Raw genomic sequence first — 27969 nt, forward strand, 5'->3', positions numbered from 1 at the left:
ACTATATGCCTCTACAAATATCTCGTTGCTTTAAGCGAGAGTCAAACGCGACAACGCAAAGCGACAAGATGTAAAAAGTTCACAATCGTTGACCCTACAACAGTTTTTCCTATGTTGTAATGTTGATTCACATGACACATCGTTTAAGATTTTGGTCGGATTGTGTTCTATTGGTGCGATTGTGAGAGACCCACAAAACTGCTAATGTTAAACTACTCACAACTTAATCTTAAAATAAACAACTAACGTAATTTATAATTTAATAGATTATTTCTTGTAGCTAAAATTGTCTAAGCAATAAATTCAAAAATATTCTATATATATAATTTTATTTATGATATTTACGAATTTGTCGTAAATTATCTGGATAAAAATTATTTTTAATAAGTTAATATGACCCATGACGAGACAAAACTCTTTTTCACTAAGATTAGGCTATGAATACTTTTGAATATTAAAAACAGCGTATTTAAAGCGTTAAAAGTAAAATTAAAGTTCTAAAATTTAGATTGAACTGATTGTAAATTAACAGGTTCCTTAGTTTTCTTGCCGCGGAAATGTTGTTCTATTTCTGCTAGTGATTTGCCCTTCGTTTCCGGAACCATGAATATCACAAAGAAGAAGGCCACGGCGCAGAAAGCGGAGTACATCCAGAATGTACCAGCTGACGTAAGAACACGCTGAAATAATGAAAATTAAATGTAATTAAATGTTATCGAAATTATAATTTTATAAACTAATCATTTTAGGTGGTAACTTTGAAAACTGATTTAGCAATAATTGCTCATACATTTTTTTAAATTCTATGTAGCAGTTTTTAGTTGATGCTAAACAAACGACGTACTTTTACAACTAACTTAATAATACGATGTATTGTATCATATATTTACATGTACTACAACTTTGGTCTAGTTCTCCGAATCAAGGCTAGATAAGAAAATAGGCGATTGATCAATTCGTTAATATATATCAAAATGTATGGTAATTTTATCACTTGTTTATCATTTTCATATCCTTTTTAGCAAACGACATTTAACAGACCAAATCATTTCAATAACGAAACTTCCTTTGTACATTTCTTTCTTCCTTTATTGCTACCGGTCACGATTACTCTTCCCAATCTAAGAATTTATTTGTCTTTTCATTAGAATTTTTATAATATTAATCTGGTTTTAAATTCAAATTTCCAGTATATCAAGTGAAATTATTTCGTTGGCATCATTAAAATACAGTGAAGTTGTTATCTTTTAATGACTTCGAAATAAAATACAGGTAAACTCCACAAAAAAAGAAGGCTATAATAATTTCAAACAAAGACTTCCTTAAAAAACCTAATGGGTTTAAAAAATTAAAAAAAAATCTTTTGGAATTAGTCTGAAAAGCTCATAAGCAATCTGAAGTGATTAAATCGTAAAACTAAAATCCAAACATTAGGGTTGGATACACGCAGATACGAGCCCCCAGAGCTTAGTTAAAAATATGTATAGACGATACTTGTTTTCTCAAAATCTTCAGCCTTCGTCATAAAACTGCTGCTTCTATTTTTTAATTTAACTAATCAACTAACAATCAAAACAGATTTGAGTGAAAAGCAAGAGTATGAGGAACTTAACAAAATGTGCCGAGTAATTAATTATAAATGCTTAAAATACTTCGAATAATTTATGTTTACTGTATTTTCTCTCACAAATCACCATAAAACTTCGTTTTTAAGCATAACCTTCAAAAATAAGTATTACAATCGTCTTTTAACACATTTAATTAAAATTAATTAAAAGGATTTTTATTATAGTGTTAAGGACTCTTTATTGTAAATTCACATTGCTGTTTGATGACTTGTAAGTCGGTGGCAATCAAAAAAATTATGTCTACTTACGAGTATTATGGTGACATTGACATAAAAAATTTGTTACACTTTAATGTTCCTGCGGCAGTTTCTAGTAGGACTTAAATTAAATCAAATTATTTTAATTTTTACATAAACAATGTTCATAGTTCAATTTAGTGTCGTATTTTTCGTCATAAATGAAAATTATATTTGAAATACCTTTTTGATTCTAATATAATTGTAAGTACTTATAATAAAAATTTAGCAAAGTAAATTTCAGCGTGAAATTTTTTACGTCTAACAAGCACTAAAATACAATTTTTAGTCGCCAATTTACGAATATAACGTAAATCAGATTATTATTTCTAGTTTTATTTTTGTATTGCCTTATACGAAAATTTTATAAAAGTAAAAAAAGGTTTAAAATAAAATTTCTGTTTCTCTATTTGTTTTTTTTACTTACGCTTCGTAGAAGTATAGTCTATATTTAAGCTATCCCTAACTTCATATTTAGGCTTTTGTTAAGGAGCGAAAAATGTAGATGTAAAATGAGAGGATGATTTCAGAAGGACAATATAAAACTGAATTGAATCTCCCACAAATTATCCTGGCAAAGGTCGTCCTTCCATACAGGAAAAGCTAGATTATTTAATGTTGCTCAATCACGGATTAGCACTAAATTCTCCATGACGTTAACAGTCATAATGATCGCTTTATGTGCGTTACGAGGATTCGTGGGCAAAGGATATACACCTAGAACAAAACAAATATTTGTGCAAACGCAAATATCTGCTGCGTGCTGAAATGGAATGTGAAACTGTGAAGACGACTTCTGCATTACTACATCAGAACGTTTCATAATATAAATTACTTAAAATAAATGTTGTACGCAGTTGAAGTTACAGTTAGCGTATAATAAAACTACTTACATCTAAAGCATGGTAAGATTTGATGACGGTGAACATGGACAGCAGGTTCACGGCACTCGCCATGGCGGAGAGTTGAGAACGGTAGTGCGTGGGAAAGAGTTCCCCTAACAGCAGAAACGGTAGCCCGCCGAAACCTAGCGAGAATCCTACCATGAACACCACCAAGCTTGCGATCGGCAGGTATCTAAAAAACAACAAAAATTATGTTTGTTAGAATTTTATTTTAGCTTATAGTGAAAAATAGTTCAAAAAAAGTTTCATATAACATGATCATACGAGTACGTATGATAACAGTACCTAAACATCTCTAGTGGCTTCCTGTGTACTTGTAATTACTAACTTACTTTATTAATTACTGTTCCTAAAATTGATACTGTAACTTACACTTTATTTTATAGGTTTCGTTTAAGATATATATATTTTCACTACTTACGTTACTTAACTTATAAACATATATTCCGTTCATATATATTGATACAATTGTATTTCCAATACTAATCGTTGAAAAGTGCTAGTAAACAAGAAATTTAAACAAATTTGAAAATTTTACTCAAAACATTTTGAAGACGTGCCGGCAAAAATATCTTTAGGTTTAAGGGATTCCAAACAATAAGCCCAATTTTAATTAAATTATGAATTTAGATAACAATTTGCTTTTTATTAAAACTCTAATAATATAATATTTCAGGTTAACGAAGTAAATTATAACAGATTATTAAAAGGTTTATTAAAAAGAAAATAATGAAAAATTCTTTAATCCCTTTCTTAAGCGTGTCAGTTTATCATTAAGTAAAGATGTTTCTAATCGTCGTTTGGTGCTTTGTGCGTCAAGCATTTTTATTATAATCTAGTAACTTCCGCTATCAATAAATATATTTTATATTTTTAAACATTCAAACGCATACAGAATAATATATTATTAAATGACTTTTAATTTAATTCCAAATTTAAAAAAAAAGATCTGCATGAATCTTTTTTTCTTATTTTTATTGAACGTAATTGAATACAAGATAATAAGTACTCGCGTCACTGTAATGATTACTGACGCATTACTGTCACATGAATCTAAGTTACATACTCCAAAATACAGACACACAGCCAAACATATGTGTACGTACACATAGCACCTACACATTCACGTGCCAATGTGAGTAGAACTATCCATAGCACGTTTAAACGAAGCGTTCTAGTAATGTATAACTCGTTAAACAAACGAAATAAGTAAATTTCTCTACTGTTAAAAACTGTCAGACATAGGCATGTTTAAAGCGTTCGTTTAAATGTGCTAAATAAAAGAAATTTAGTTATACGTTTTAATGTTCAAGTGATTAGCGATGGCTTTCATTCCAGTTGTTATAGAGTATAGATAAATAATAAAGTTGTTGCATTGATACAAGAAACAAATTTAACAACTTCATCGAAGAATTGAATTCATTGTAATATTTTAAAGCAGTAATAATGTACTTATACCTGACGGTTGGATTGCACTTTTACTAAAGCAGTGGGCTCAAGTAGAGAAGCTCGTATATTGAAACAAAGTAAAACCAAAACCTAGCAATTTTTTTATTGAAGCGGAATATAAGCTAATACACACATAGAACTTTCTCTTTGATGGACTGTATATAGCAGCTGAAAAATCTGTATAACCTAGCTTTATTACAAAACTATTGCTTTTCTGTATATACTTTTCTATTTGATTGAACGCCGTCATCTATTGGGTTATTATTAAGAACAAAATTCATAAATGTTCTATATTTATCATTAATCAGTCATCATCATCATCAGTTCAGTCTATCGCAGACCACTACTGGACATAGGCTTCAACAAGTTCGCACAAAAATGGCGTGAACTCATGTGTTTTTCCCATAATCACCACTATTTCAAAGCCAGTAGATGGATGGTTATCCCGCCATCGGTCGGCTTTTTAACCGACTTCCAAAAAAGGAGGAGGTTCTCAATTCGACTGTATTTTTTTTTTAATGTATGTTACATCAGAACTTTTGACCGTGTGGACCGATTTCGACAAAAAATTTTTTAATCGAAAGGTGGTGTGTGTCAATTGGTCCCATTGAAATTTATTTGAGATCTAACAACTACTTTTCGAGTTATATCTAATTAAGGTCCAAGGTGGTAATGGAACTATGTTATTGCCTCTTATGACACTCATGGGAAGAGAGAGGGTGGCTATATTCTTTAATGCCGTAACCACACAGCATATTTATCATTACATGGTATAAAACAAAGTCGCTTCCCGTGATAATATATTGTGATTCGTGATTGTTTTTGCAACTGCGCGAAGCCGGGGTGGGTCGTTAGTATATAATAAACATCAAATTTTCTATTTTTATGAAACATAATATATGTAAATTAGTTCCATATCATTCTCATCTAATAAATTTCATAATATTTCCGGACTTAGATGCATGACAGTAATCATTATCAATATCATGTATATAAGTAGTTTAGATAAAAAAACTAATGGCAAATATTTTTTTTACGGTTTCACTTAGTTCGTATTCTTTTACATTTACTTTTATTAATTTTTTAATACATACGGTAAAAGACATATAGTAGGTATTTTTACTTGTGACTGTTTATTTACAATACGCTAATCACTTTTTATAAGTACGACTCAAACTAATATTACATCTATTAGATAATTTAGTTACACACTAAGCGGAAGTAAATATATATGTATAATTAACGTCACTTAAATTATATAAATTAATAATATAAACATTTGTAATTAACAGGGCATACAAAAGTATTGAATATATATAAACAACTTTATGACGATAACTAAAGTAAATCTTTTGAAAGAAAACTCTAATAGTACACATTCTTGTTAACTAAATAAAAAACGTGAGCATTCTATTAGGAACCATTTGTTCTGTTTGTTTCTTTTATTTGTATATCGTGTTATTGACCGGTGTTCGTTATGTGGTCGCAGAATATAACGTAACGCAGTAAAAATTTTCGATATTTCTTTAAAAAAGATTTAGAAATATGTATTTTAAACTATACTGTATCTATAATCCTACTAATAAACGCGAAAGTTTGTATGTATGGATGTACAGATGTATGGATGTATACATGTTTGTTCCTCTTTCACGCAAAAACTACTTAATGGATTTTATTGAAAGCTTACAATAATATAGCTTATATATTAAAATAACACATAGGCTATAATTTTTAAAGATAGTGTGTGAATTTTTCAAAATATAACGATAATTGTCAAGTAAGTCGGAAAAAAAATCTGCCACCTGCGAGCTATTTTGGCACACGCTGCAAAAACTCTAGAGTCTACACGTATATAATAATGTATAAGAGAAATGTTTATCTTAATTAGCCCTAGAAAAAAGTCCGCGACAGCATATATCTATCTTTTATGAGTAAGCCATTATCGCAAAAACAGTGAACCATAAATACAATAAAAGTTGATAATATATTTCTAATGCACATTTGGTAGTAACAATATGATTTTTATCTCACAGAACCAATTTTGATAAATTTTGGTATAAAGAAAGATATTGAGAAGATAATAAGCTACTTGAAGTACTTACTAATCCTGCGCAGACGAAGTCGCGGGTCAGTCAGTCAGTCAGTCAGTCAGTCAGTCAGTCAGTCACTCATTTCAGCCTATTGCAGTCTATTGCTGGACGTAGGCCAAGTTCACGCCAGAAGTCGCGCTTACCAGCTAGTATTATATATTTTATACAACTTTTATTGAAATACTACTTTTCTTTGTTAATATTATTTTATTTTAAAAACAGTCAGTTAGACTCAGAGCGCCGAGTAGATCGGACATCAATTAAAGTTCGGAAGTCAATTATCCAACATTGTGTCCAATCTTTTTGAATAAAGCAGTTAGCGGTGTAGAGTAGTTTTTTAAAAAAAAGACAAACAGGGTCGGCATCCTAACAGATCGCTATCAGGTGTACATGATAACAACCGGGACTGACGGCTCAACGTGCTCTCCGACGCACGGCGGGGAGACCCACAAGTACTGTACAAACACCCAGTCCACCCCAAATATCAGTATGGCCAATACAAATGTTCGTCATGTGCGGGGATCAAACCCGTAACCGACAGGGCAACAGCCACAAACCAGTGTCATAACCCTTGCGCCAACGCGTCACTTATAACATTAATATTAATTTTTAAATAATTTTGGTCTATTTTTATCAGACTTTTTATTGAGATCAATTCACATTCATTTTATATCAATTATTTTCTTAATTGGTCATCAGATCTTCTTTATCTGTGCAGATTCTCATCATTCACTAAATACTATATTAACTAGAAAACAATATGTATTATATATTTAAAAATTAATCATCATTTCATCATCATTTCAGCTTATCGCAGTCCACAGCTGGACAAAGGCCTCCACAATTTCTTGCCAAAAATAGCGTAAACTACTGTGTTTTGCCCATAGTCACCACGCTGGGCAGGCGGGTTGGTAACCGCACGGCTGGCTTTGTCGCATTGAAGACGCTATTCGGCCGGTGTATTTCAATGTCAGCAGTTGGATGGTTATCCCGCCATCGGTCGGCTTTTTAACCGACTTCCAAAAAAGGAGGACGTTCTCAATTCGACTGTATTTTTTTTATGTATGTTACATCAGAACTTTTGACCGTGTGGACCGATTTCGACAATTTTTTTTAATCGAAAGGTAGTGTGTGCCAATTGGTCCCATTTAAATTTATTTGAGATCTAACAACTACTTTTCGAGTTATATCTAATAATACGTTTTTATTTGACGTTTTTTCGTCGACCTACGTTGTATTATACCGCATAACTTTCTACTGGATGTACTGATTTTGATAATTCTTTTTTTGTTGGAAAGGGGATATTCCTAGTTTGGTACCACGATAAGAAAACCAGGATCTGATGATGGAATCCCAGAGAAATCGAGGGAAACTCTTTAAAATCCGCAATAACTTTTTACTGGGTGTGTCGATTTTAATAATTTTTAATTTAGTCAAAACTTAATGTTTATCATGTGGTCACATATAAATTTTATCGAGATCTGATAACTACTTTTTGAGTAATCTTTGATAACGCGTAGTTACTTGGCTATTTTTTCGTCGATCTGCGTTGTATTACTCGTCGATGTAATTGAAGTCGGTTTTTTTTTTCGTTTGCGAGCAAACACAATTATTAAGTTCAAAGGCGGTAGTGGAACTGTGTTATCCTTTAGTCGCCTCTTACGATACCCACGGGAAGAGAGGGGGAGCGTTAATAGCGTATTTAAAAATTAGTTAAACAAATTACTAAATGAACAATCTGAAAAGTTTCGAGTCTAGAAACTAGTAAAACTACGAATAAATATATTTTTTCTTGATATTAAATGGATACTTAATTTTTTTATGATGAAAATAGTGAATTAAAATTTTACAATTAATTTTAAACGAATTATTTGTGAATGAAACTGCTAAATGATATTTAAATTATCGTTATAATGACTCGCTGCTATTTTTACTCAACTATTTTAATATCCCCGAAAACGCCAGTCCAATTTACATAGTTTTCAATTTTACAATCACAACCTACTCATGCAAATTATTCAAAAGTAGTACGTCCATTAATTTTAATAATAATAATGAGCAAAGTGATGAGCTAACGTAACATTTAAATATAAGTCATTCAAAATTCAGAACAATAAACATATAACTACAAACTTCGAAATACCAAAGTTTCATTGCACATTATAACGCCTATTTATTAGCCAGGCTATTTTACACTTCTATTATAAAGCTCACCAAACCGCCTGACCAGCGTGGCGATTATGGGCAAAACACATGAGTTCACGCCATTTTTGGCGCGAACTTGTGGAGGCCTATGTCCAGCAGTGGACTGTGATAGGCTGAAATGATGATGATGATGATGATTATAAAGCTAATAAGTTTTTTTTTTTTTATTTCATCGTACTAATCTCGGCACTTTGCCGGTTTGTTTAGAAAAATCTTTTATACGGACTATAAAATATGCCACAATAACCAATACCAGAAGAGATGAACTGAACTGAAACAATCTGTAAATTTTTATTGAAAGTTGACGAATTCTTTCCCCATCAAAATTCATGATAGCTATCACGCGTTTATGATGAATGATCATGGATGATATATATTGAGACGGGGGTTTCTTAGCCTGGAAACTTAACTACCGGCGTGCTGGGCTTCAACCTGCCACCGGTGGACTGCTATTTTTATATACTTTTTTAAAAGTAATAATAGGTTAAATATTGTTAATGTTAATGTAATAAATAGATAAAAATAAAATAAATGTATATACGGTATGAACACGTCCAAATAGCGTGGTAGTTTCAAAATTTCTTTTAAATAGCTTCCTTAAATTTGATATCCATGACGATAGGCACTTTACGATCGCTTCAAATAGTCATTTTTGAAGACTTTTTTTAGATTATTTCATCGCAACGAAACATTAAGATATATAAGTTTAGTATAAATCTCATAGGTAATAGGAAGCAATGAAGGTATACACAGGTACATGACACAAATACAAACTCTATTATTAATGAAACACTCCACACAGTAAACTATAATTAAATCAATTTGGAAAATAAATACCCACACACTATAACTCAGACACATTCTCCTTTCTGTCATAAATAAAAATGATTCGTTGGCATCAGACTCACCCGAGGAATGAGTTCTTCTCGAATTCAAAGAAGAATGCACAGCCCATAGACAGCATCGAAGCACACATGGTGAGGGCGGAGATAAGCAGAAGCGGCCGCCGGCCTGAGCGATCTACTAGCATCGTGCTCACCCCGCTGCTGATCAACTGCACTACGCCCACTATGACTGTTGCTGCACTTGGATTTAGACTACTCCCTGGGAAAAATTATAAAATTGAAATCAATGAAACATAAAAAAACGCCCCTTACATACATATAATAAAATTAAATAATTATATTGTTCAATGGTTTACATGCACAAAGTAAATATTTATAGCAAAGTCATTGAAGTTTCCTTCAACGATGTTTTATTTTTGTTAAGTGCTGATGCTTTTCTGTAGAATCTACTTTTCGAATTAGTGGCAGTTAATTTTAACCATTTATTAAGTTTTTAAAGACTAATCATTAGATAGTATGAAAAAAAAGTTGCTTCCCGCTGTCTGTATGCTTAGATCTTTAAAACTGCGCAAAGGATTTTGATGCGGTTTTCTTTAGTACAACAGAGTAATTTCAGAGGAAGGTTTATATGTATAAAACATGCATAATATAGTAGAAGAACACTGATAGTTTTTGCAACCGTGCGAAGCCGGGTCGGGTCGCTAGTACAATTATAATTTATAAAAATAACGGGTAAAAGGTACTTTTAAAGCCTATTTGAACAAAGTAATTTATTTATCGTAAAGTTTCGCGTCTGTAGGTACTTCACATTCGTATTATTCGTACTGACTCCTACTGGAGTTTATGAAACATAAAATCTGCGAGCGTTTTTGCTTTTTAATTTTACTTTGAAAGATGATGATATATTATTAAACTCGACTACGTGTGAAGAGTACTTGATATTGATTGAACTATAATCTTAACAAATGTTATTAAATGTAGGACCTCCGGTAAACATAAGTCGGACCTGAGTGCTTTTTTCTATTGTATAAACTGACATAAAAACATAAAAGTTAAGTGATAATTGCAACTATAAATCGCCGTCACTTCGGGCATACGACGCTAACCGCGACTAATTACATTGTCAACACAGGCTACAATTTTCCTAGATATGAAAATTATATTGTTAATTTAAAAAAAGGGGGTAGAAAAATGTGAGTTAAACATAATTGTATTTGCTCGCAAACGAAAAAAAAAACGACTTCAATTATATAGACAAGTTTCACAGCGTAAGTTGACGAAAAAAGTTAATAAACACACTAGTCGTCACTACGATTTTCAAGGGTTCCCTTCGATTTCTCAAGGATTCCATCATCAGATCCTCCTTTCCAACAAAAAAAGAATTGTCAAAATCAGTTCATAAACGACGTTCATAAATCCCGTATATATATAAAAGCGAAAGGTCACTTATCACGAAATCTCCAAAACTATAACACCTACAATCTTAAAATTTGGCAGGTAAGCTCCTTATAGGACGTAGACATCCGCTAAGAACGGGTTTTACGAAACTCGACCCCTAAGGGGGTGAAACGGGGTTGGAAGTTTGTATGAAAATCCTATATTTTTGAAGTAAGAGACTTGAAATTTAAAATGTGTGCTCTATAGATGGTGAGAAGGTGTCTAAATAATGTGTCTTTAGAATTCAACTCCCTTTTAGTGTTAAAACGGGGGATAGTAGGTTGACTCACTCATCACGAAATCTCCGAAAATATAACAACTATAAACCTGAAATTTGGCAGGTAGGTTCCTTATAGGGCGCAAACATCCGCTGAGAACGGATTTTACGAAACTCGACATCTAAGAGGATAAAACGGGGGTCGGAAGTTTGTATGAAAGGCCTATGTTTTTAAAGTAAGAGACGAAATTTAAAATGTATGCTATATAGATGGTGAAAAGGAGTCCAAATAAGGCATCGTAATCTATATATATAAAAGAGAAAGGTCACTGACTCACTCATTACGAGAACTCAAAAACCGCTGGATGGTCCATCCATCCAGGATGGACAAAGATAAAATTTAGCAGGGAGGTAGATTATAGTTAGTAAACGTCCGCTAAGAACGGATTTTTTGATATTCCACTGTTAAGGGCGTTTGATTGGGGTTGATAGTTTGTATGAAACATATACAGCAGCTATAAGTTCGCCTGCTAGGTTATTTATACTGCAGCCTGAAAATAAAACTAAAAATGTGGTGTATAGAGAGGTTTTATAAAAATAACTAATAAATTGTACCTTTTAAAAAATTACTCAGCGTGATAAGCATTTCAAGTGACTGAAATAAAAAAAATAATTTACTTAAACATCTTGATAGTAATGCAATATCTTCATAACCACACGAACGTAGTCGCGGGCAACAGTTAGTGTATTATAACAATAAGTCCCCAAAAGTGTATGTGATCGATTCCCTCAAAATTTACTGAACGGCTTTTCATGCGGTTTTACCAATGGAGAGAGGGCTTCAAGAGGAAGATTTACGGAACGACTAAGCTGATTTTGATGAGATTTTGAGTTTCACTGGAAGTTTGCCTGGAAAACTTTGTGACTCACTGATTTAAACGCGGAAGAAGCCGCGGGCACAGCTAGTAATTATATATAAATATATTGTTATATTGCGGAAAACCGGGATGTCTTGCGCGAACTCAGTGAGGCCTTTGTCCAGCAGTGGACTGACTGACTGACTTGATATAACGCTTAAATAGATAGTCGATTCCGTGTTCATCATCATCATCATCTTCACTTTAGCTTGATACAGTCTACTGCTGGACATAGGCCTCCGCAAGTTCAAGCTGTGTGTTTGCCATAGTCACCACGGTGGGCAGGCAGATTGGTGACCGCAGGGCTGGCTTTGTCGCACTGAAGACGCTGCTGTCCGTCTTCAGCCTGTGTATTTGAAATCCAGCAGTTGGATGGCTTTTTAAATTCCAAGGTGGTAGTGGAACTGTGTTATCTCTTAGTCGCCTCTTACGACACCCACGGGAAGATAGGGGGCGGCTATATATTTTATTGCCGTAACAACACAGAGATTTTGTCCAAATGAAAGTCCAGTAATAAAATAAAAAATAAATAAAACAACCACCGCAGGTTAGCTGGAAGAGACTTCTTCTAGAGTTATCTCTACCGGCTTTCGACATATAAATTATATAATGTGTATAACGCCTGACTGAGCGCAGTAGTCAGTAGTCGTCGTCCGGGCTACATCTGACGCCCATTAGCAATAGTTTTCATTCATTAGTTTCGTTTCATTGCATATTGGAAAATTACTAAAATCGGAAACATCGACATTTTTTTTACTGTCCGCTAAACTTAAACACGCCAATACGCCAACACGTCAACATGCCAAAACTCCAACACGCCAACACCCCAACATGCCAAAACTGGGGTTTTGGCATGTTGGGGTGCCAACACGTCAACACGTCAACACGCCAACACGCCAACACGTCAACACGCCAATACGCCAATGTGCCAATACGCCAACACGTCAACACGCCAACATACCAATGTGCCAATACGCCAACACGCCAACAGTCCAACACGCCAACATGCCAACACGCCAATACGCCAACACGCCAATATGCCAATGCGCCAACACGCCAACACGCCAACACGTCAATACGCCAATACGCCAACACACCAATACGCCAACACGCCAACACGCCAAAACGCCAACACGCCAACACGCCAATGCGCCAACATGCCAACACGCCAACACGCCAACACGCCAACACGCCAATACGCCAACACTCCAACACGCCAACACTCCAACACGCCAATACGCCAACACTATAACACGTCAATACGCCAATACGCCACACGCCAACACCCCAACATGCCAAAACCCCAACACGCCAACACGCCAACACGCCAATACGCCAATGTGCCAATACGCCAACACGCCAACACGCCAACACGCCAATACGCCAATGCGCCAACACGCCAACACGCCAACACGCCAACACGCCAACACGCCAACACGCCAACACGCCAACACGCCAACACGCCAACACGCCAACACGCCAACACGCCAACACGCCAACACGCCAACACGCCAACACGCCAACACGCCAACACGCCAACACGCCAACACGCCAACACGCCAACACGCCAACACGCCAACACGCCAACACGCCAACACGCCAACACGCCAATACGCCAACACGTCAATACGCCAACGTAAGAAAAAAATGTTTTGTTATGTGTATTTAGCTATATGCAATTTAGAATGTTTAAAATCGGCAATAATTAAGTCAGAGACTGTTTTGAGATGTCTATAATTAATTACCATTGTTCAAACCTCGATGCGAGGGAAAGAGCTAATGTCAAATCGTATACTACGGGTATCGTGCAGGTATGCTTGTTTGATAAATTTACATATTATAATATTTTATAAATTAAATACTAATATATAATTAATATATGTGATATTTGTGAGTGCTATATGTGTAATACATGTAAATAAATAAATAAATTAGATTTTGTTTATATTATTCAGTTTTTTATTATAGAATAGCGATATAAATAGTGTGTTACACGTAGTAAAAGTAATGGTAAGTGATGTAGTATTAATATAAAAAAATGGTAGGTAATGGTAAGGGTAGTGACTAGGTTAAGATTTAAATATTTGTAACAATTGTGTTTGCTCGCAAACGAAAAAAAACCGACTTCAATTACATCGACAAATAAGACAACGTAGATCGACGAAAAAATAGTCAAGAAACTACGCGTTATCAAAGATTACTCAAAAAGTAGTTATCAGATCTCGATAAAATTTATATGTGACCACATGATAAATATCAGCTTTCGATTAAATTAAAAATTATCAAAATCGGTACACCCAGTAAAAAGTTATTGCGGATTTTCGAGAGTTTCCCTCGATTTCTCTGTGATCCCATCATCAGATCCTGGTTTCCTTATCATGGTATCAAACTAAGGATATCCCTTTTCCAACAAAATAAGAATTATCAAAATCGGTACATCCAGTAGAAAGTTATGTGGTATAATACAACGTAGGTCGACGAAAAAACCGTCAAGTAAAAACGCATTATTAGATATAACTCGAGAAGTAGTAGTTAGATCTCAAATAAATTTAAATGGGACCAATTGGCCCACACCACCTTTTGGTTAAAACAAAATTTGTCGAAATCGGTCTACCCGCTCAAAAGTTCTGATGTAACATACATAAAAAAAAAAATACAGTCGAATTGAGAACCTCCTCCTTTTTTGGAAGTCGGTTAAAAATTTATAATGAAACTGGAGTAACCCTAGAATAAGTATATATAGTCATTGGTTAAAAATTGTTAATGATAAATGTGCCTTATGGTTGTTTCCTTCTACCTTGCTTATAATTAAAGTAAATAATATTGTAGACTAGCTGTGCCCGCGACTTCGTCCGCGTAGAATAATGACTTTACATGGTCAACTTGATTCTTTAAATTGGAATAACGTTTTTATTTATGAACCGATTGGCATAAAACAAACACTAAATGTTAAGCTAACCTTGTCACAATATATGAGTAAAACCACATCTAAATCAGATAAGCCGTTTCTGAGATTAGCATGCACAAGCGCACAACAGACAGACAATCAGAAAAAAATTCTGACAGTCATTGTTTTGGGTGCTATTTGCGTTGATAAAGGTCCCAATAATAATTTTTCTCATATATCTCCTGGGGGGATTGGGGATTGGGTCGGTAACGCGCTTGCGATGCTTCTTGTGTTGCAGGTGTCTATAAGCTACGGTAATCGCTTACCATCAGGTGAGCCGTACGCTTGTTTACCGACCTAATGACATAAAAAAAAAAAATATCTTAAATGCACAGACAGCGACCTGTTACATTTTTATTATATATGTTGATGATTACGCTACGGATAAATGACGAGGAATAAAAGATAGATAAAATATGCAGAATGAAAGCACGAGCAGGATAAAAGCGAGAACTGGCATAAATGAATATAAGTAAACAACTCCTGACTGATGTTGGAGGTCTATTAAAAAAAAAATTAATTGTTATACCTCGCCCCATTTTTTTTATCGCAGGGGAACCCTTTTACATGTGATATCCAGGATGCCCGGGTAGGCATTCCTAGACCGTATGTCGGCTTCAGCACTTGGGGGTGCACTACCGACCAAAACCCCTGCGGGAGCCTTCAGTCCTTTTAATTGGAGGGTCCCAGATCTGCATGCAACAGGATCCTTCCAGCGACAGGCTGGCCTTGGTGAAAAGTCCAGACTTCTCTTCCACGGGGACTGTCCGGCTCACCTCTGAACAATCCCGACGACGCTGTGTTTAGCAGGACCAGGTTCCCATCCCGGTCCGACACGGGCACAGGGGCGTTACTGGAGGCGCATTAAGTAGCGCCTCCTACGCATCCCCGTTCGTTGCCTGCGGACGGAGGCCTCCTCTCTCATCCACTCGTCGTCCTCCTTCTGGGACTTTACTGTCTCGCAGAAGAAGACCATCGCCTTCCAGGACTCGTCGTCGCCGAGCATCGCGGTGATGACGCTCGGCAGTGACAAGTCCCCTCCGAGGACTGTCGTCAGATCGCGACGCAGCGCCGCCCATCTCGGGCACACCTCGAGGGTGTGCTGGGCCGAGTCCACCGCCGCGCTACAATCGTGACATCCAATCGTCGGCTCCCTTTGGGCCGTCCGACACAAGTATTCACCAAAGCAGCCGTGCCCGGTGAGAACTTGCGTCAGACGGCAGGCTATATATCGACCCATCTCTATAGTATAAATTAAAACCTAGTTCTTTTTAGTTATGAGCTATACAAAAGAAATATATACAATTATTAAAATATTTTATAGCGCTAACTATTTAAAACCATTCTTGTGTTATAACGTGTACCGAATCAAAACGTAAAACATAACAATAAGCAACGCCATAAGGCAGTTAAAGTACATTATTTACATTACATATATATTTAACGTGCATTATTTACATTTGGGCGGATAAAGTACATTATTTACATTACAATGTTATATATTTAATGAAATAAATCAAGAGAAACGAGGTGTCATTATCATTAGACATTAGGTTTTCTTTGTAATCCGCTTAAAATGTCGGGGAAGTACTAAATGTATCGCTCCATCATACACGCAATTTTACATCTTTCCTTTGTTATTAATATTTGACAAACAATGCGCTATAAAATGTGTAATTAAGAAAGAACTATGGACTACAAATATCATTGTTACGTAATATTACTTATAAAAAACATGCTCATGCAAAAAACGTATAATTTCATGTGTACTTGTAATGCATTATATGAATATAGATGTTTAAATATTGCACGAAAAATATTCTCTTTAATAATTATAACTTGTATAGAATAATAAAATATCTTAATAAACTTAATTATAAGCTATTTAAAAATATCGAGTCATTTCAGAACATTTTATTTGATAGTTAATTTTTCCTGACACATAATTATTACTTCCTTAAATTCTTACTTCTTTACTTAAATTCTTTGTTTAAACTAAAAATTATTTGACTTTTGCCAAAACTATCTATACCGTGTACCGATTTAGATGATTTTTAATTTAATCAAAAGTTGGTATTTATCACGTGGTAACATTTGAATTTCATTGAGATCTGGTTACAAATTTTTGAGTAATCTTTGATAACGCGTATTTACTTGACTATTTTTTCGTCTACCTACGTTGTATTACTTGTCGATGTAATTGAAGTCGTTTTTTTTTTCGTTTGCGAGCAAACACAATTATTTTGGTTATAATTAAGACTAGTCTACATTAAGAAATTGAAATTATATACTATGGTAATGAAGGTCAGAATGCTAAATGTGGATTTACACGAGCATAGTGGAGACCAATTTAACTGTGAAGATTAGATATTATTAAAAAAGGCTATGTATATTTCAGCGGTGGGGAGAGCTTGTAGTCAGTTACAAAGAAATAGGTATTCGAGTGAATCAGATGTTAATAGTATAACGCACTACATGTTCCTGATAACGGGTAAATATTAATCTGCCGATTTACGTGGTGGGTGTGACCATACGAAGGGATAGATTTTTTTTCAAACCGTCAGATGAAGGAATTTTCTCAACACAATTGTTAGATTTTGGATCAGTACCACGACAACTTCAAGACGAAGCGTCTATAGAATCTGTTCGCTTGTCTTAGACGCTCAATACCATAAAAAGGGATCAAGTAGTTTATTTATTTTACAAAATATATTACAATTAAAAACTAAGACTTAAGAGCTAAATATTTATAGATAGTTATGGTACAAACCATTTCCACGTTGAATTGTGCCTAGAATGCTGGCAGCATTTCCCCGTTGAATCGCTATGTCGATTCTCTGGGCAAAAATGCACCAGCCCTCTTTTCACCAGTAGAGGCAATAACGCGAGGAGATATCTCATTTAAATTTTTTATGTAAATATAATTGAAGTACTTCACAAGGTGCAAGGTTACCCTCATTATATTATTCTGATGCGCTCGAGTAACTCCCAAAATCCCCAGTAGGGCTCCCCTACCAATAGTAGCAGGTATTTTGTATCAAAATCATGTCTAAAATAGTTTTTTGTACTTGAAGTCAAGTCAAGAATAGCCATTAATTCCATCTTTGATACTAATAGATGAACTCTGTTAAGTTACTGATTTTATCATAAAACGTTTAGCATTTTCGCTGCTCTATTATTGTCTCGAGGGTAACGCAAACGAGTGTATTATTTTAATAAACCTAATCAGCCTCAGTCATACTAAAAAAAATATGACGCATTAGAAGTGATTGGACAAAAGATAAAGCATACATATCTGATCAATCTGATCCGTAGATAAATGTAGGAGATCACGCTAGGTCGTATAAATAGAAGAAAGAAATAATATTATCAAACTTTAGTGTTCTGTCGTCAGATATATCTATCTTTGTACGATAAATATCTCTTACAGGAGTGACAACAATGGTTGCCCTATTGACACGAATGTAATCTTATCAAAATATTTTCTCAAATGCATGTTTTTATCACAAGCACATATTGGCTATAACTACACTACATTTGCATTTTTTCACATGCCACTAATATTGAATGAAATAATTACCAGCTTTTTGGAATATCTCGACGGTGAAGAAGATGACAGCATCAATGCCACTGAATTGTTGGAAGAAAAGTAAGGCAAAACCAACAATTAGAGGCCTCATTACGGATGATGAGAAGAATACTTCACGTGTAAACAAACTCTTCGGTTCCTCCACTTTTTCATTGTTTCTGCAACGAATTTTTTTTAAATGTAAGATGTTTGTAAATGTTTAATATAGTAAACTCGTGGTGTAATGGTGCGTGTGCCGTGTCGGCGGCACCTAAAACACCGGCGGTCGCGGGTTCGATTCCCGCGCGGAGTGGACAAATATTTATTTTCGGTCTGATTGTTAGTCCTTGTTGGTCTCCCTACCGTGCCCCGGAGAGCACGTTAAGCTGTTGATCCCGGTTGTTATCATGTACAACTGATAGCGATCGTTACTCACAGTAGGGAATATATCCGCCAACCCGCATTGTAGCAGCGTGGTGGATTAAGCTCTGATCCTTCTTCTACATGGGGAAAGTAGCCTAGGCCCAGCAGTGGGATATTACAGGTCGAAATGAAATAGCAAAATTTTGCATTTGTATTTTTTCTTAACTAAGAAATTTAATTTTTATCACAATGAAAATTAAAGTCACTGGAAATGAATGTGAAATAAAATTAAGATATCTCGAGTAACAAAGAAGAAGTTCTACAATAATAAAGTTACGTTTTACATTAATAATTTTGTTCCACCCGTTCGTCATCCAAGAGCTTAAAACGCTTACGTTTAAAACCCGTCTCTGTTATTATTTGTCCCTACAACTAATAAGTTTCGTCTGTATTTCAATTTTACATATATACTTAAACATATACAATGTTATATAAGCACCATTAGCAAAATTTTGTAAATATAAGTTTAATGAAGCGACAGCAGTTAATATGTTTGGAATTGACATATTAAATCTCCTCGTTTTTGGCGTTAAGCCGAAAGAGTTGAGTTGAGTCTGACATGTGTTGTTATGATTTAAGACCGAAAATGTATTTCTCTGTATGAAATATATTTATTACAATTTTATACTTTTCATAACTCTCTTTATTGGAAAACAAACAACAATAAAAGAATAAACAATAACAAAAAATATATAAGGAACTTTTATCTAATAGATAAGAGTTTGATAGTTTTCTTTCTGTTTTACCAGCAAACTAAACTTTATTTACGAGCGAAAGTAACTATCTAACCTATGACCGTAAAGGCCTGTTTTACCGGTTGCCGTTAAAGCTATCTAACGCATGACAGTATCCAATAGATAAAAGTTTATGGCGTATTTTTCTTTTTCACCATCGAATTTTCGTTAATTAATGGAATATTTCTATTCGCTTTTAGTGAATCTGAAAATTGTATGTTCTTAACCCAGGTTAGACAGACACTAACGGCTTATTTTACCCTACTAGCGACCCGCCCGGCTTCGCTCGGATGCAATGCTGATACTAAATATAAAATATAAAATAAATAAATAAATATAATATATGCCTAAAAATGTGTTTATTTACGACATCACATTAGAAACCTCTAAAACTATCAGTGTTCCTCTACTATATTATGCATGTTTATACATATAAAACTTCCTCTGAAATCATTCTATTTACTAAAGAACACCTCATCAAAATCCGTTGCGTAGTTTTAAAAATCTAAGCACACAGATAGCGGGAAGCGACTTTGTTTTACACTATGTAGTTATGTGCAGAATAAACTTTATCAGCAAACGGTGGAACAGGCCCTTATTTACTTTATTTGGCAGGTAAAAAACCTTCAGTAACGGATAATTAAATTGGCCCTTAATTTAAATACGTGTGGTAAGTCTTTACCAATTACATAGGTTTCAATTATAGTCGTTTAAACATTGATTTTTCAACCCTCTTAGGAAAGACTATTCGATATTAATAAATTAATATCTGCTTTTTAATTTGTTGTTTTATCAAACCATTGATTAAAACAAAGTTCTAATTAAAACCAAATACATAATACTCATTCATAGGTTGGTTTATTGACTCTCAATGAAGCTTAAATGATAGAGATATTTTTAACGATTCAGTTAGGGTGAAAAATACGCAAAGGGAATTATTCACTAATAACATTATAACAGTAATCATAATACATAAAACTGCCATATCTTTTTGACGTACATAGGTTCAGAGATTTGTTAAATAAAAAGTGCATAGAATACATTGTAAAACCAAAACGTACTCTTCGTCATCATTTTTGACGGTAGCTATAGCGTGATGAGAGAGGTGCAGCCACTTGATCGCGAGCGCGTCGTCCAGGCCTCTTGACTTCAACCACACTGGAGATTCGGGCAACGGCAGTAGTACAAAAAACAAAGCAGCTAAAAGAAAAATATAAAAGTTAAACACGATAACTAAATTTACTTATATTTACTGTGCTTTAACTTACAAAATAACCTACCCTATCTGCTAGATGACGAATAACAACTAGCGCAATTGCAACTCCAAAAGTAACTAGTATTAGATAATAGGTTTATATTTAACATTATCGATTCATTAATTATTGATTAATTCAACCTGAAACATTGATTACCAGGCATAGAAGGAGAAAGAGTCTCCACTTATCATTTTACTACATAAAATATTTGTTACTATACAGCGTTACTCTATTTTTTAACCGACTTCAAAAAAGGAGGAGGTTACTCAATTCGACCGTGTATCTATAATATATATAAACGCGAAAGGTCACTCATCACGAAATCTCCAAAACTATAACACCTGAAAACTTGAAATTTGGCAGGTAGGCTCCTTATAAGACGTAAGCATCCGCTAAGAACGGATTTTATGAAAAACTAGATCATTTAACTAGATTATTATTAGATTATATTATTATTGGTAGATTGACTCACTCATCACGAAATCTCCGAAACTATAACAGCTACAAACTTGAAATTTGGCAGGTAGGTTTCTTATAGGGCGTAGACATCCGCTAAGAACTAATTTTACGAAACTCAACCCCTAAAGGGGTAAAACGGGGGTTGGAAGTTTGTATAAAAGTCCTATGTTTTTGAAGTAAGAGACTTACATTTTAAACAGTATGCTCTATAGATTGTAGAAAGGTGACCAAATAATGTATCTTTAGAAATCAACTCTCTTTTGGAGTTTAAACGGCGGATGGTAGGTTGACTCACTCATCACGAAACCTCCGAAACTATAACAGCTACAAACTTGAAATTTGGCAGGTAGGTTCCTTATATGGCTTAGACATCCGCTTAGAACTGATTTTACGAAAATCGACCCGTAAGGGGATAAAGCGGGGGTCGGAATTTTGTATGAAAGTCTTATGTTTTTACAGTAAGAGACTTGAAATTTAAAATATATATGCTCTATAGATGGCGAGGAGATGTCCAAATAATGCATCGTAATCTATATATATATAAAAGAGAAAGGTCACTAACTCACTCATCACGAGAACTCAAAAACCGCTGGATGGTCTATCTATCCAGGTTGGACAAAGATAAAATTTGGCAGGGAGGTAGATTATAGTTAGCAGACGTCCGCTTAGAACAGATTTTACAATATTCCACCTCTAAGGGGGTTTAATTGGGGTTGATAGTTTGTATGAAACATATACAGCCTGAAAATAAAACTAAAAATGTGGTGTATACAGAGGTTTTATAAAAATTACTATTAAATTATACTAAATTGAGCCTTTTAAAAAGTTACTCAGTTTGATAAGCATTTCAAGTGACTGAAATAAAAAAAATATTTGCGTTAAACATCTTAATAGTAATGCATATCTTCATAACCACGCGGACGTAATCGCGGCGTTAGTGTATTATAAAACAAAGTCTCCAAAAGTGTATGTGATCAATTCGCTCAAAATCTACTGAACGGATTTTAATGCGGTTTCACCATTGAAGAGAGGGCTCCACCATTGGCAAGAGGAAGGTTTACGGAAAGGCTAAGCCGATTTTGATGAGAGTTTCACTGGAAGTTTGCCGGGAAAACTTTGTGACACACTGATTTCAACGCAGGCGAAGCCGCGGGCACAGCTAGTATATATATATATATATATATATATATATATATATATATATATATATGTTTGGGGATTACTTCGCCGCTTATGAACCGATTTTGATAATTCTTTTTTTTTTGGAAAGGAAATATCCCTGGTGTGGTACCATGATAAGGAAATCAGAATCTGATGATGGGATCCTAGAGAAATTGAGGGAATCTCTCGAAAATCCGCATAACTTTTTACTGGGTATACCGATTTTGATGACTTTCAATTTAATCGAAAGCCGATGTTTATCATGTGGTCCCATTTAAATTTCATCGAGATCCGATTACAACTTTTAGAGTAATCTTTGATAATGCGTATTTACTTGACTATTTTTTTCGTTTACCTACGTTGTATTACTTGTCGATATAATTGAAGTCGATTTTTTTTTTTCGTTTGCCTGCAAACACAATTATTTCCTATAAATTTTCTTAGGCTCTTTTTCTAATCAAATTATTAATTTTATGAAATCACGACACTTACGTAAGTGGAACTAATATAATATGTTAAAAAAAATATCGTTAGTTTGTTACACCAACACAACATTGTACGTAAGTTACATATCAAGTTACTGCAGAATTGCATTTGTGTTTGAAAACCCTGAATAAGACACAAACAAGATTTTGTTTAATTATTTCATCAATATTTATTTACACCAATACATGAAATAAATTGTTCAAACATAGCTCTGATCGAGGTGTAAATTTTGTTATTTGATTTATATTTATCTTGCACAATAATGACGTCAATCAGTAAAGTAAGCAACGAGATATATGTGTGTATGTGTGTTTTACAGATCAACCACCCCAGTAACAAGCTTTATAATTTAAATGACAATAATAGCCAAAAATACGTTAATAAGCTATTTTTATGTTTAAGATAAAGATATTGTTTGATTTGTGTTACTTTTGGCGTAGTTACTCTGCTCAATCTACAAAAAAACTATAAAACCGCACCTTTTTATAATATAAATTTTATATTCATTTAAATCTTATTATTAGAAAAAACCTGCTTGCTAATGCAAAAAAAAAATTGGTTTTTATTAAATCTGCCTGTGAGCATCTCAATTATATGAGAATGTATTGTAACTAGTCGAAAATAAAAAAAATAACAGAAATATATAGCTGTCCTCCTATGTCGAAGTTTTAGTATTTTAGTCACTTTATATTTTGTATTTTTATATAATAATATTATTATATTGATAGATTGTTAGATTATTATATTGCACAGATTTTCAAACTTTTTAAATTATCATACGGCATAAATCAAATTAAATCGACTAACATGCAAAAAAAAAAATATTTAAAAGCTTGAGTAGAATTTTTTAGGGGGAAGTTCTCAATTTTTTTGTTTCTTCTTGTGTGTATCTCATAACTTTTTACTGCGTGGACCGATTTTGATGATTTTTTTAAACAAAAGGTGGCGCTTGTCATGTGGTCTCATTTATATTTATTGCGATGTATAAGTATTTTTTTTTTTTTAATAATGCGTATTTACACACTGTATTGCTTGTCGATGTAATGCAGTCAGACAGGTGTTATTTTGTTTTACGAACATACAATTATATTGCCTCAGTTCAGATAAATCAAATGCAGTGTTAAAAATTACCACAAAATAAAGCAGAGAAGAAAGCCAAATATCTCCATGATAACCAGTTTCCGGCTACGTATGGAATGAGGATACCCAGCGACATAGACAGAGTGGGCAAAGAGCCCAGCCTCCCTCGGATTTCAGGATCACAGCATTCGCTTACCTGTTAACAAAGTTCAATTTATAATTCGACGTTATTAGTTACGTTTTCCGATCAAGCTGTAATAAAAAGCTATTAAGCCTATAAACAAATAAAATTTATGTACAATTTGTTTTTGAATAAGTGTACTTTCTGTTTGACAATGATATTGCAAGACGAGGTATTTCGAGTAACCCTTATTAACAATTTACTTTTGCTACAACTCTTTACAAATATTTTACTTCTGGAGAAAGGCCTCATAATGTTAAGAATAACTATTAGAATTTAATAAGCCACATTATTCTATTTTCAGTTGGTAAATAAACAATATGACCCAAAATTTAAACAATTACCACTAAATTGATATTAAGGAATAACGATTTATGTAGTCTCAAAGATTGGACAAACAACATTACAACCCTCTATATATAGATATCACACATAACACGTATATTCATAATTATGATGGTTGATAGATGGTATGGAGACAAAATAGTGTCAAAAAAAATTAGTGAATACATTTATTCATTAAAAAAATTATTTCAAAGTTATGAGATTCGCAAGAACGTAAAAAACGTCAACGCGAAGCAACCGCATGGAACGGCTTGTACAAAGTATCTGAAAAAAAATGTCCATTGCACATTTGTATTATATTTGGGGAATAATATTTGAGAACTGCACAACTGGTTTCACATTTTTTTTTATTGTTTTTATATTTTTGGAAAAAACTATAAGTTTTTTTTTTAATTCGACCGGAAAATCGAAAATTCTACGTACTATCGTCCTAAAACTCCTAAAACACAGCTTTAAAAATATACTTCTAACTTTACAACTTAATGTTTTTTGTCTTTTTCTTTGGAATATAAAATATCTTTTAAAATCTAATGCTAATCTATTTCTTTATATTAAAATATAAACAAATACCGTAAGGATTGACAGAGTAACTCAAACATTTATAATATTAGTACCTATGGCTTAACTTAATAAACATATTGGTAACTTATCAAAGATATATTAAGCAATACGAACACGTAAAGAACTACGCGTACATAGTTGCAGCTTAGATACGTGAAACACAAATTATGGTAATACTCTTACAATACGTCAGCTATTAATCTTTATAAGACAGCCGCTATGTCTTGTTATTTTTTTATATATTGCACTATTTATAAGTCTGTTCTGTTTAATTGAGCATTTGAATAATTGTACTTGAAAGTAACTATATACTTCCTCATAACCTGACAATACTCATCTGTTCCGTGATATCCACATCTGTGTTAGATTTAACGCTTATGTACACATGTCTGACGTTATAAAACTGTTTGAAAATTCTTTATAAAAAAAATATTTGTTCCATTGCATATATACTATATATACTTACCAAGATATATATCTTCGAAATTTTGTTATTCATAGGTTTGATGACTTTCAGTAATCCTAATACAGTACGGTTAATTTCGCAAATGTCACATAAAAAACATATTTAATTAAGAAATATAAATCAGAATATAAATCTCGAATAACACAGTAGTTTAATATTAAACTATTACAGTAAAATACTAGTAAATTCATTTACATCAAAATCTTATTTTGGTTGATAATGTGCATAGAAATAGACAAGAGGGGTTAAACGAAAATATCAATATTAAAAAGGATACGAGCAACTGTTAACTGTCAGATATAAACCGGGAATCAAAATGTAAGCAGATATGAAAATAGCAGATATTTGACTACACGATATAAAGCCCTATGTTATTGTTATCTAAACTTCTGATGTTAAACAGTAAAAATATTTAATTTGCTGTAATTTTTTTCTATTTTTTAAGTGAAGTAGTTAGCAGATTAATGAGTAACAGTTGGTTTTTGGTCATGAGAAAAGGAAAAAAGAATCGCATACAGACAAAGACAATAGTTTTACTAGAGAACAAAGAAGTTCAAGTGAATTTAAACTGTGACCATCACATAGAAATTCATTGTTTCTTCCTTTTAATATTTTCTGCATTAAAATTAAATTAAAAGTAGTAATTTTTCGCTTATTTCTTTAATTCTTCGCTTTCCCATGTACGAGAAGGATCAGAGCTTAATCCACCACGCTGCTCCAATGCGGGTTGGCGGATATATTCCCTACTATGAGTAACGATCGCTATCAGGTGTACATGATAACAACCGGGACCGACGGCTTAATGTGCTCTCCGAGGCACGGTGGGGAGACCCACTAGGACTGTGCTTGTTATTTATAAAACCGATATTTATACAACCTTAACGTCGAAAAATAAATAACTCTATCTCCATTAACGATAATATGGAAGTCTTGAATATGTTAACATTACTTCAAATTTTTATATCACAAATTGCTTCTACATTTTTCGATAGTAATTACGAAAAAATATTAAAAAATTAGACCAATTATTACTTTAATTATTACTTTTAATGAATATGTACTAGAATTGCTGATATCAAAAGAATCTTTTTCATTTCAATTTAATTAAGAAGTTATTTTTTTTACCTTATTATTAACACAGTATAATTTAATAAAATGACTATTTTTTTTCTGAACCTCATATAATTATTTGATGATTATGACCAGGAACCATTAAAATTGACGTAGTTTTGTGCAAAATATCAATACGATTGTATTTTTTTTATCTTGTTGCTTAATTTTTTTTTCAATTCTTGTTTTTACTTTTTTAATGATTTACAACTTACTAATTATTATCAGTTATCAAAATATTTAGTACGGTCTTTTTTTTGCTTATTTTTATTGACTTGAGGATCGGTATGGTTTAGACGGTAGTTACGTCAGCAATATTTATTTATTATTTCTGAATAGATTAACAATATTTATAACAATGTTTACGTAAGCACAGGGGGAAGTTGGTAGGGTTTCACTTACTTTCGCTGACAATGGGGAGGATAGGGTTAAAAATTACTAAAATTCTACTTATGTAATATAGAATGACTACTTACGATTAAATATTCTAAGCAACAAAAAGAGTGGACTAAGACAGTGTCAGCAACATGATCAAGATCACAGAGATTAATATAGTACCTATACTTATTTCTCTGAGAATTTAAGAATATTTGTTTTGGTGCAAATCAGGCTGAAATAATAAATATTTAGACAGTAACAAACTGTAACATTTTTTTTAAATATACTTACATATACTTGCGCTGGCGCTAAAACAAATCCAACACAAAAACCCGACAGTATACGTCCCAATAGTATAACAGGAAAGTTAGGTGCAAATCCGAGTATGAGCCAACTGGCACCCCAAAGCGGTGCTGTCAGTTGCAATGTCCGCTTCCTGCCTGCACGTTGCATCAGAGGTCCGGAACACATACTGCCAAAAAAAGCTCCTAGCGGTGGTATTGCACCTGTAGAGTAAGAAATATAGCATATTATATAAGGATAACATAAAAGGAAATGGTTATTTTGAAATTAAAAGTAAACAAGAATAAAAGAATCCATTACAAATAAACCATTTATCCATTACTAACAACCAAAAAATGAAATCTCTTCTCATTATGATATTATTTAATATTAAAGAAGAATACTTTACCAATCCATGATTTTTGTTCGCTATGTTGTATAATATCCGGATTAAGACTTTCCATTGAAGGTATAGATGATGATGAATATCCTCTGACAAGGCCGATGATGAGAAAAGCAAGTGATGCGCCGAAGGTCAGCCATAACTGAAATAATTTAAGACATAAGAACAGGAAGCTGCGTGTCTCGCGGTACATTGCGGAG

General features: G+C 33.5%; 1 protein-coding gene across 1 annotated transcript; it reads right to left on the bottom strand.

Annotated features, from left to right (window-relative positions):
• Window positions 1-315: 315 nt before the first annotated feature.
• On the bottom strand, window positions 316-27962 carry LOC123656040 (facilitated trehalose transporter Tret1-like). Its single transcript, XM_045591762.1, has 8 exons — window positions 27776-27962; window positions 27376-27590; window positions 24095-24239; window positions 20663-20801; window positions 18457-18623; window positions 9422-9617; window positions 2758-2941; window positions 316-680 (listed from the first exon to the last, which is right to left on the bottom strand). Exons 1-8 carry the CDS (start codon window positions 27960-27962, stop codon window positions 498-500), a joined length of 1416 nt encoding a protein of 471 aa, XP_045447718.1. The 3' UTR covers window positions 316-497.
• Window positions 27963-27969: the final 7 nt, after the last annotated feature.

The sequence above is a fragment of the Melitaea cinxia genome, chromosome 8 (genome assembly GCF_905220565.1).
Source record: "Melitaea cinxia chromosome 8, ilMelCinx1.1, whole genome shotgun sequence".
NCBI classification, from domain to species: domain Eukaryota; kingdom Metazoa; phylum Arthropoda; class Insecta; order Lepidoptera; family Nymphalidae; genus Melitaea; species Melitaea cinxia.